The sequence below is a fragment of the Etheostoma spectabile genome, chromosome 20, assembly GCF_008692095.1.
Source record: "Etheostoma spectabile isolate EspeVRDwgs_2016 chromosome 20, UIUC_Espe_1.0, whole genome shotgun sequence".
Classification (NCBI taxonomy): Eukaryota; Metazoa; Chordata; class Actinopteri; order Perciformes; family Percidae; genus Etheostoma; species Etheostoma spectabile.
Window position 1 is genome coordinate 9,895,154 of NC_045752.1, and position 11,800 is coordinate 9,906,953.

An 11,800-nucleotide genomic window follows, 5' to 3' on the forward strand; every position below is an offset into this window, starting at 1 on the left:
CTACTTTGAAGAAACTAGAATATAAGACATGTTTTCAGTTATGTCACACTTTTTTGTTAAGTACATAATTCCACATGTTCTCATTCATACTTGTGATACCTTCAGTAATAATCCACAATGTAAACAGTCATGAAAATAAAGAAAACACATTGAATGAAAAGGTGCGTCCAAACTTTTGGCCTGTACTATATAAGGATTGTTTGTTTCGTTTTTACGTTTTGTCTTGCAACATTGTTGACTGTTTGAGATAAATAAAAAAAAATAAAAAATGCCACCTGATAGTATACTTCACACAAAATCTGAGCACGTTTTCACAGGCAGTAGGGCAGGTTTTCTAAAAAAAAGAAAAAAATCTATAAAATCCACAGTTTGTTCAGGCCTCAAGTCAGAACTTGCCAACTTTTCCCCGAGTTCTCTTTTACTGCCCCTAACGTATTGTTGCTTGCAGTTAGTTAACAAAGTCGTATCATTTCCATTTTTTGTGTGACCTTTGGGTATAATTGTTTCACTTTTACCCATGGTTTAGTCACACCATATTTATCTTATTTGCATGCTGAAAAATGCAAACGGCAGTATTTACTAAAATAAACTCACTAAGTTTAACTTAAAGTTAATTAAGGTCATTTAAGTTTTTAATATATATTTTTTAAGAAAGTGACCACTAATGCTAGGAAATTATCAATCTGCCATTGCCCTCCTCGTTTATACTCACAATCTGTCGACAGAAAAGAGTAATATCTCCACCCCATCTGCTGCAGGAATTAAATATAATTTCTTTTCTGCCTCTTGGTTAGAAAACAGCATCAGTTCTGATTCTAAATCATTCTCTCCTTCTTTTACATATATAGCTCTAACTTTGGTGCAGCCAGAGTTTATGTTGTGTTTGTTTTTAAGTACACCATCAGGATTTATTTTTGGTGTCATCTATTTTACCATAAGTTATAAACATCCTCTCCCTCTGGCCAGACCTCCAGTCACGCTGAGCATGTTCAACAGCCTCTGAGAAAACACCAAATTAGCATACGTTTGAAGTTTAACGCAGCTGAAAGACTGACTGCACTGGCCAAGTAGTTTGCGATTACTCAAAGGAGCTCTTAAAGAGTAATAAGACTTTTGCGAGAGAGAGAGAGAGAGAGAGAAAAAAAAAGGAGAGAGAGAGAGCCCACTGCTGATGAAATGGCTGAAAAGTCCAATTCACAAAAGGCCTGTATTCTGGCTTAATGTCTCTAGTTTGTTGCGACAAAGGGAGCCTAGTTAGATTTGTGTGTGAGGCACACATTTATAAAGTTAGAAAACGCAAGGGTGCTTGGAGTTGACTGCTTTTCCCCCTGCTTTTATATTGCTACATAAAGGACCTTCTGAATTTGAGAGGCAGGGTTGTCTGAAAGAAGAACACACAGACTGTGAAAGAGACAGATAAAGCAACCTTCAATATAAGGCCAGGCATGATATTACTGAAAAAAGGCCATATAAGTGAAACTATATTTTGACCCAAACTAATCACAAACCACTGGCTATGCATGAAGCTGTGTTTTTAACATTAATTGTTGTTAAATGTTGCAGTCTTGATTTATTTATTATACTTAAGCAAACACTGTAACAAATAATTAGATATACACAATTTATATGAATGGTACACATACATAATTTATGTAAAATTAAATTATGGGACTAAGAAACAACTGAAACCAGAGCAGCAACACAGAAACATTGCACTGACATGACTGTATTACAAAGAGCTAATCGTGTTGGTTGTAGTGCTGCTGTTGCGTAATGCAGTCATACACTAACTCATTTGCTAATCAGCAAATGGGAATCACCTGATCATTACAAGAACGACACAATTCAGCAACACCTGTGCAAATAAGCCAGAGCCGGGCAGGACCCCACTGTCCTTTGTACTGTTCAGATAGCACGCAAACCAAGAGCAACCACACCTTAGTCACACTGGATTGGATCAATGCGAAAACTGTAAAACTGAACAGAGTTTCAGTTGGTTTAGGGTTGGCCACAGTCAACCTGTCAGTTAAGCTGAAATGTTCTGGTTAATAATTGTTGAAAAGTTAACTGTACTAAGTTGTAACTCTGTCAGTTGATTTAGATACCATGTTCTTTACACTCGGGAAGAACAATGTCCAACCATAGTTTAGGGCCTAATCGTGCAGGTGTGTGCACATTATGCTTACATGCAAAGACATTTCAAAACACCCTGTAACGTTAAAGTCAAGTTGCATTTCTTTAGGAGCTTATTATGCTACATTAACACGGCATGTCTTTCCTTGCCTTAAAGTGTTGGATCTCATTCTCCTCCATGCTCCATTCCTCCTGCCTGTAGAAACATGCCCTTCAGCTCAAAAGTAGTATGCCAACATGAGCTGCAAAAAGGCAATGAGGCTGAAAATGTCCAGAGAGGTTTGTTAGAATTGACACATGGACAACTTTTTTTTTTTTCTTTTCTTCTAAATCAAGTGCATCTGTGCGAGTGCGGGGCCAAGCACTTTCGTGTTTGGGCTAAGGGAGGGCTGAGGTTAGGTGTGGCAATATGGACACATAGTATAGAAATGTAAGGGCCAAGTTTAAAAGCCGCAGACATTATGGTGACTCAGTGTCACCAAAACAGTACAGCTGGCTTTTTTTTAAATCATGTGGTAGACAGAGGTGTGGCATATGGCAGATGCATAAAAAATGTTAACAAGCTGCCATGACCTTAATATCACTGTCTTGGTGGGTCAACACTTCCATAAAATGTGTGTGTTAACCTGTGGATAAACTATTACGGGCCAATAACACTATGAGCAGCAGTGGTGACAGGGCAGAAGCAGCGGCGTGAAGTACAGCAGGTGAGTAAAAACTGAAGCAGTCGCTTTTCTGTCCAGCTCGGAGTGTCAGCGTGACAGAGCTGGGAGGAAGGGAATATTTCTGTAGTTTGCTGAGACATGGCTTTTAATCTTTTGCTTACACAACACAGAGGGCCCATCCACAGCCTGGCCCATCCACAAAAACAGGACTCTACATCGTGGGGGTCAACACACACTGGCAAAGACACATTGTGGAGGATGAAGCTCTCCTCTCCCTGTGCGTAAACAGAATGACCCCACTTTAGAGCTCATCCAAAAACCCGGCAGTAAAGTCACTGATGTCCTGCTAAATGCTAAAAGCAGAAATGTCAGCTGAGGTCTTTGCAGGTCCCTCTGGGACTGAGTGCTAGCAGCGGGCCATGGTGGTGATGGACAGCATAGAAAAATTGCTGGATCCTGGAGAGAAAGGGTATGTCAGGGCCAGTATATTTTAAGCTTTGATGTAGCTCCACGGTGGGCCAAAGCTATAAACCAGGGACATCTAAGAACGGTGATTTTAGAACAGAGCATCCATGTGTACTTAAGTTTGAAACAATAGTGCACAAATAGGGAGAACACAAACTGCATCAACCATTGTTTGCAGCAGATTGGTCTCTGTGTCTGCTTTGCCATTGAGCTGCTTCATCCTATAGGTCTCTTTCTAGTTGCCTTCGGCTGGATCTAATCTCACCTGGTTTGTCAGACTAGCCCAGAGTGCAGACAGACGTGATAAATGATTTATTTTGTGTGGCATGTGTCATTCGACACCCTAGTGTAAGAGAAACGTATGTGTTGGAGACAAACTGTGGCCACACCTCATATGAAGTACAAGACTAAACATGAGTGGGGATCAACATGAACGTGAATCTCCAACCAAAAACCATATTGAGGCTCAAACTGGAAGCTCATTGGCTGTCTACTCAGCATCCCTGGAGTCCTCACTCCTACTGACTATATTGTGCACTGGAAGCTCTCGAGGCAACTATTTTTCAATGTTTTTTAATCAAAGCAACACTAGAGAACTTTTTGTACCTTAAAATAATGTTTCCAAAATCGTTCCAGTGGTTCTTCAACTCATAACAGGGTGAACGACAATTCCGCTTCCAACCTGTAGGGGCCCCCGAAGCGGGAAAAGTTACATAGTGTTGCTTTAATAGACTGTATTGAGTTATTAGCTTAATCATTAATAAATGTGCATTACTAAAGTGACTCTGCGGTCAGCTGAAGAATATTTTTGAAGACATTTTTAAAAGATGGATAAATCATGGGGGATAATAAAAAAAAAAACTACTTCAAATGGAAAGACTCTTCAGACCTCTACCACTATTGAGAATGGCTAGAAAGATATTTAGGGAGATAAAGAAGTCACAATGGAGTTTATCTTAGTCAAACTGATAAATATCTCATTTGTCATCATCTCCACTCTCAATTCAAGACACCTAAAACACAAACTATATACTTATTAAAAATAGTGCCCACCAAACCGCTTCCTTTGGATTGTGGTAGACTGGAGGACCAATAAATACCATATGAAGACAATCTTCAAAAATTCAATATGTGGGTGAGATACAGTAGCATGCCTGACATTAACTTTAAATTCCTAAGCACTTTTCATATAATAAAAACGGTAACTCAATAACCTTTTATGGACAGCCCACTCTTATGATTGCTATTTGCTGTGAATGGTTCGCTATCTGTGAGCGAATATTGGCTTCCTCAAGGCCGAGCCTGGTAAGTTAATCGCATCAGCTCTGTGTTACAGACTAATGTACAGAGAGTGCCATGAGGATGGCTCTCATGAGCTCAGGGATAAGGGGTCAGTATTGATGAGTTGCTGTACATCACTTGGACGAGTGAGAGGAAGCATGGAGGGATGAAAAGTAAAGACAAGGTGAGCATGATAATGGGTTACTTTAAAAAAAAAAAAGAAGAGAGAAAGTGGAAAGCTGCTAGATGCTAAAGGAGCAATCATGTATTGTCAAACAAAAGAAGAACCATCTGTTATTTTTTAGTTCTGTCCGTCCTGATGGGTATACATGTAGATGTTTTCCCACACTATAAATGGAAATATAAAATGAGCTCCCCGGGGCTTCCAGATTTAGCAAAGATCTGTTTACAACACAGGGTGACGTCATAAAAACTACCAACCCTCTGGAGGATCCAACCTCTTGTGGCAAATACTATATATCACTAGGTGAACTGCAATATTAAATATCCAGCGAACCGATGAGCCATTTTGACTTATTTTTAATGTTTTTGATTAAGTAGATCTTAAGACTTTAACTGATTAAACTCATTACTGATTCATCTGTGGATTATGGTCTTGATTAAACAAGAAATATTTTGGTCTAAAAATGTTCGGAAATAACAATATCTCCAAAACCCAAGGTGACATCTTTATGCTGCTAGTTTATTTTGACAAACAATCCAAAACACCACAGTTTCTGCCCATCAACTAATTGTTTCAGCTCTAGTACAAAGCCATTATTTCAACAAATGTGCTTTCGAAAGACAACAAATAAGTAAATTAGCTTGTAACAAGGCTGTAAAAACCATGGTTTATTCTGCCAGAAAAAAACTGTAGGATTAACTTATCCTTGGATATCCAAGGTTGAGTTGTTATCGTCAAGATCAGCTATCTGTGTACAGGACCACAGGAACAAGGTTAGGTGATTCAATTGGCTGCAAGAGATACATCTGCAGCTATGTATTACTCCAGCCTTCTAGAGAAGGTTAAATGGACTTGTATCGACACAATAGTCCAAGAGTTGTTGGGCTCAAAATTCACTAGTGCAATAGGAGAAGACAGCTTGGTACACAGACTTGTATAATGAGGCCAAAGCATTACAACGGCTACCATTATCTTCACTTGCATGCAGCCATGACAGCACAGGCAGTGACTGGCATTGGGTGCATCTCAGGCAGCCGAGCCCAAGTCACCGGTGTGAATTCAAAAATACCACTGGGTATGTGAGTAAACTGAGCTTACGCAATTGGCAGTGACAGCCAAGCTAAAAAAAAGAAGGCATTAATGTTGATTTGTAAGAGGAAATAAAATCAGTGGGCAACAGATAGTCCTGGAAAAAGAGTTATGGGGAAGGCCAAAGGGCTGTTTAAGTCCATGGATACCCTTTGCTGAGGGCTTGTGAGGATCTATTCTCCCAGGAGTGACTGAATGCACATTGGGAAACAAAACCCTGCTTACTTTGGGACTATTCCCAGGACAAGGCTCTTTGTGAGTGTGCTGATATCGTAAGCACAGTGAGAGGGGGGAAAAAAAACAACCTCAAAGCAAAGATCCCCCCCCTCCAAAAAAAAGAAAAAGAAAAGAAAAGCAAGAGACAGCATTAAAAAAGAAAAACAGAATAAGAGAATGAGAGAAAAAGTCCTCCTCCTCAATTGCAGAAAGCACTTTAACTGACAAGTACTTGTCAACACTGAGCTCCCAGGACTCAGTAACAATTGTTACTATGCTGCATGTGCTGTGTTTACTTACGGAATGTAGTGTACTGTGCCTAATATCCATTAATGACAACAGCCTTTTCTTTACCAGATATTAACTTGCCCCTCTTGTTACTTGGTGGTCAATGGTCAAATGTAGGCAATATTATAAAGTATTGCTCTAGGTGCCCACAACACACACACACACACACAACACACACACACACACACACACACACCACCACACACACACACACACACACACAACACCACACACACAACACACACCACACACACAACACACACACACACACACACACACACACACACACACACACACACACACACACACACACCTCAGTGGTTTCCAGTAGAAATGTGGAAAAATGTACAGCATGTGTGCAGTAAACTGTTTTAACTCTACCTAAAGGCATCCAATCGGAATAAAATTGTGTCTCAACAGGGATATACATTTTTCTTTTTAGTTAAAGCAAAATCAAAAAAAATAACAGTATCAGACAAAAATGTCATCCACTTACCTGAACAACTTCTATTCCTCTTTTCCTGAAAAATAAGACAAACATCATGGTCATTCATTTTACCAAGTTCATAACTGGACACTGTCGGGCATCGAAAGTACCAATAACATGCAAGACATTACGTAAACGTGTGTCAAGCACTATAGGTGAGGATGTCTGTGCACTTTTTTCAGTGCCCAAAACTCATAGGAAGAAAAGACTTGAATGAACCACCAACACACTATAAAAGGAAGAAATCCCACACAGAGCTAAGTGATGAAACAAATTTATTTTACTTGCAAAGTGAACGTGATGGCAAAGCAAATCCCTATTTATTACTGTCATTTTATGAAATATAAGCTATGTAAAACATGTCTTTGCATCAGTCACACTCACTGGAGTCTTTTCTTTTTATAATGTGAAGGTTCCTTTTACTCTTAATGTAAATATGTGACATTAAACAAATCCTCTCCATAAGAGGGAGAAAACAGAAACTCACCGGAGGTCTTAAACAATTTGACCCTTTTTGTTACAGACATGAGTTACTGACACATAGCTGTGCCTAGAATAGGTGTAAAACAAAATGAAGCTGAATTATTGAATTATTTAATACAAAGTAGGGCAACTGTAAAAATACAAATACAAAAATCCCATTCCAAAGCTGGAGAATATTCTCCTTTTTAAAAAAAGGGCACACAAATACCAGTCTTTGGATGTAATCTGTTGCTTGGCAACCAGCAGACCACTACAAAAGTGGAGTTGTTGGCAGAGGTATCTATGACAATATATATAATAACAAACTGTATGCACGACTACACTGTACACATGTGGAACCTGGACTCTTCTCCTTATCTATGATAGTACACAGCAGTATAAGCAACTGTTTAACCACAACCTAGTGTGCATTAATGTCAAAGTGCGATGACTTCTCTTTTTAAAAGAGTTTTTCTATAAATCTGTTACAAAGCACAGAGGATGCACGTCACCTATTTAAACCTGTTGGACTTACTGTATATGTAACATATATTAGTCCTTACCCCACCACTGAGAGACAAACTGCACAAGAAGTAGAAGGAAGGAGAAGGAGGCATTGTCATATTGCTGATGGGACTTGCTTGTCAAGTGCCCTGTCCAGCTCAAGCCAAAGGGATTCAGCAAAATATAACAAGTAGTTTAAATGGCCAAAATACACATCTCCTACTTGGTGTGGGGGGGGGGGGACAAAACCAGTCTAGCACCAAAACCAATCCAGCCTTTCCAGTCCAGTTGTTTTTGAAGTAACCGCCCCATGGTAACAACAGTGCAGCCATTCACTGCTTCACAACAATGTGGATATTTAATACTACAGCTGGCGGCTTTCATGGGTGTGAATGGGGCCTTTAGTTTCATCCCCATCTCAGATAAGGAGAGAGTGTCTGCTCTCCTATATTGTTACAAAGACAGCAGAATAAAAAGGGATGAAGGAGAAGGCCCAGCAGAGAATCAGGTCAAGGTCAGAACTTTTTGAATAGGCTCAACACGCAAGAAAACTGAGGTGTAATGAAAAACAAGAAACTTTATTACACCATTTCTTACTAACACACAGTTTCATATATCCACAAACTCTATAGCTAAAGTTTGGTATTTATAGTACACCATAGACATGACTGCTGCACTGCACGAATATTTGTGATTTCAAAGTTTACATGTGGGTGTGCTCGGAAATGTGTTGCTGCGGTCGGGCAAACTCTGGGCTGAGACAGATAAAGTAGGCCAGCCAGGTGAAGCAGCATTACCTGTTTGGACTATTGAAACTCTTGACTTGGCGGTTTCTTGAAATCATTGCAATCAGCCCTTTATATGTTAATAGATAATGTTAATGTTTATATGTTCAAATCACAGTCTTCTAATCAGTGCAGTGAAGTGTATTATTTGGGTGAAAGACTACATACAAACATACAGTGGGTGTAGCTCAATGTACTGTAATCTAGTCAGGCTTGTTGTTGTAGAGCGGCCTTGCCTTGATAAGAGGAATGCCAATATTTTTCACATCATCCAAAGATGCTGAGGCTGGCTGTTTTTTTCAAATCAGGTATATGTATGCGAGTCAATGGGATGCCTTTAAATTGCTGTTCAAGTCCATGGGAGACAAACCTAAACCAAAGGGGCTCTGACCACCAGGAATCCTGTAGGTCCAGCTGCACAAGACAGGCCAGACTCCACACTGAAGCATTCACAATGTCAGCTGCATGCCACATGCTGAGAGGGAGAAAAGCTGCTCAGTCACTATTAAGAGTATGTTACTGGCACTTTCTGTTGTGTTCAGGTGAAACATTTGGTTTATTTTTAAAGTCCCACTTCAGAAACATATATGCAAAAATACTGACAGACATCTCTGCCTTCAGTAAAGAAACGTGAAAACACCTCTTTAGTGACGAACAAGTTAATAACACAAATCACTATAGTCCTTTGCAGCGGCCCGAATCCGACCTGCAACACTTTGCTGCAAGTACCCCTTTCTTTCTCGCCCCCTTTCCTGTCTATCCACTTTCTGAATAAAGGAAAAAGCCTCAATAAATAATCTTCAAAAAAAAATAGTCAGTATAATCAAGGTCTGACATTTTAGGGGACATAAACATCGGACACATTTTTAATGGGCGGGGGGACTTTAATAACATCACTTTACAAGTCAAAAACCTGCACACATTTATCCGGTATTTAAAATCAAGGTGCATGAAATTGAATTCAAAGACTGATATTGCCATGGAAACAATTCCTTGATAAAATAAAAAACTTATACACTTGGAGAGCTGTGCCTTCTAGATAGACAAAATGCCTTAAAAAACAGCTGTGGTCGACAGGGGCCACACATAGGAAGGTTATAGTGGTTCCATCTTTTCCTTCCTCTTGAAGATGACTTAGGCTTTCTAACATGGTATATGAAAAGGGAAATATGTTAGGGAAAAGAGAACTAGTAGACAAGTTTCATTGGCTGATTTAAATGTGCTGGTAATTGTTGTTGTTCCTGTGTAAAAAGGTATTTTCATTTGACTTGATCTTCTGTCACAAACACTGATTCTTAGCCCCAGCACTTAATATTAAACAGACCTCATTCTAGCTCTGACGGAAGACGGGGGTAGGCAGGATGAGGAGGGTAGTTACTTGGAGGTTTATGAAGAGATTAAAAATGTTTTGTGGATTACAGTGTGGTAATCTGTGCTGGTCTAACCAGGTCTCTTTGTGAGGCAACAACCCTCTTGAAAAAAGTTGGGAAGCAAATTGCCTGCTCCAATGCACACTGGCAACCTACCTGACCTACCAGGGTACATTCCTGCTGGAGCAAATAACTGAAGATATTTGTCCTTTTCTCTGTCATTTAGCCACTGTCATTCTTTGTGTTTTCAGGATAACTGTAGCCCGCGCGGGTAAACCACAGGAAGCTAGCTATGTTACAGTGCGAGATAGGTCTGCTGCCATACCTGGGAGCCGCTCGCCAATCAGAATACTTTTTTCCAGCTAGAGGGAGTTAACTTCTCCTGAAGTCACATCTGCTAAAAATGCTCTTAGAATTTATAGCATTTTACTTAGCCAAGGGGATAAGCTACAACAACATAACATACATATAACACTCATATAGCGCTTGCAAAAATGCAACCTTGGTTAACCTAGATTTTGTGAATGTACCCGAGTAAAACTTTCATTTAAAAGCATAGTTAGGACGGAAGCGCCACTTTTAAGATTTATCGTATTCTCATTTTTGGTCAAATGGCCTTTTGAATGGGAGTGCTAGGGGCACTTCGACGATAGCATCAAAATCAACATTTTAAACACTAAGAAGGATCAACACAACATGAAACTTTGCTTGAAGTATCCCCAGGAGCTGTACACATTAATGCAAGCATTGAGGAAATTTTGTGTTTTGTTTGTGTACACAGAGTTTACTAAAAAGAAAAGGTTTTTAACTCACTTTAGCTGTTGTTGTTTCCTCTCACAGCAATCTCTGCCAGTCAAAAATAGTCAATCTCCGAATGTGAATGAAGGGACTCCAAAGGAGAAAATGTCATTCTTATATGAGGCTCCTTTTTCAACTACATGGTCAATCTTGTTTTTCACTAACAACATAACAAATTATCCATGCATTTACATGGAACTAAGCTTTAGCAGCTTTACATCTTTACTCTCCTCCCTTGACTATTTGTGACTTTCTAGATGGCCGGCAACAAGAAAAACCAACAGCTACAGTGAGTTGTTCAAACCTTCTTTTTAGTAGGTACACAAACAAACACAAACAATGTTCTCAGTGTTTGCATTAATGTGTACAGATCCTGGTGATACTTTGTGTTGTGTCGATCCTTCTTAGTGTTTTAAAATGTTGATTTTGATGATATCATAGAAGTGCAATCCCATTCAAAAGGCCATTTGACTGAAAAACGATAATACGGTAAATCTTAAAAGTGGCGCTTCCATACTAAATATGCTTTTAAACAAAGGTTTGACTCCGGTACATTCACAAAAAGACCCTAGGAAGCATTTGGCGAGAGTTACGCTTTAAGGCTGGAATACAAATCCTTGCTACAGTCAAAATACACCCTTGAACAAAGTCATGTTATGACTATGCATTTGGACAGATAAGTCTCAAATAAAATGTCTCGCAACTACAGACACAAAGCCACAACTGGTCTAAGTGATATCTCACTGTTCCGATTATAATCAATATAAGATACTGTAATGGTCAAAGGTTAACTTTGTGGAATAAGAGCACATATTCTGGTTTAGATACGTAATCGATGCGGAAGAGATATAGCTTATAAAACAGCAGAGAGAAAAGAAGCATAGGCGACACCCATTATCAACTGTGCTTTTAGTAAAACATGAAAGGCTTAAAAAGGTGCAATATCTAATTTACTTACTGATTTCCACAATGTGTCATCAGATATTAAGGAAACATTAAGTTGAAATACTATCTTTTCTGACAACAATGCAGAAGCCAGTATTTCTGGCTAGTCCACACAGCATTCTGGGATG

The 11,800-nt window shown here is 39.3% G+C and overlaps 2 protein-coding genes across 5 annotated transcripts in view; both read right to left on the reverse strand.

The window, feature by feature from the left end:
- itpk1b (inositol-tetrakisphosphate 1-kinase b) overlaps window positions 1–11,800 on the reverse strand; it is a 33,942-nt gene that overhangs the window by 20,339 nt on the left and 1,803 nt on the right. For all 4 annotated transcript variants that reach the window (XM_032501303.1, XM_032501302.1, XM_032501305.1 and 1 more), the window contains exon 3: window positions 6,818–6,842. In XM_032501303.1, coding sequence (XP_032357194.1) covers window positions 6,818–6,842 — 25 coding nt within the window. The remainder of the gene's footprint in view (window positions 1–6,817; window positions 6,843–11,800) is intronic.
- The window catches only part of btbd7 (BTB (POZ) domain containing 7), a 38,346-nt gene continuing 33,122 nt past the window's right edge, over window positions 6,577–11,800 (reverse strand). The window contains exon 12 of the transcript XR_004327090.1: window positions 6,577–6,634. The gene's annotated coding sequence lies outside the window, so the exon portion shown is untranslated. The remainder of the gene's footprint in view (window positions 6,635–11,800) is intronic.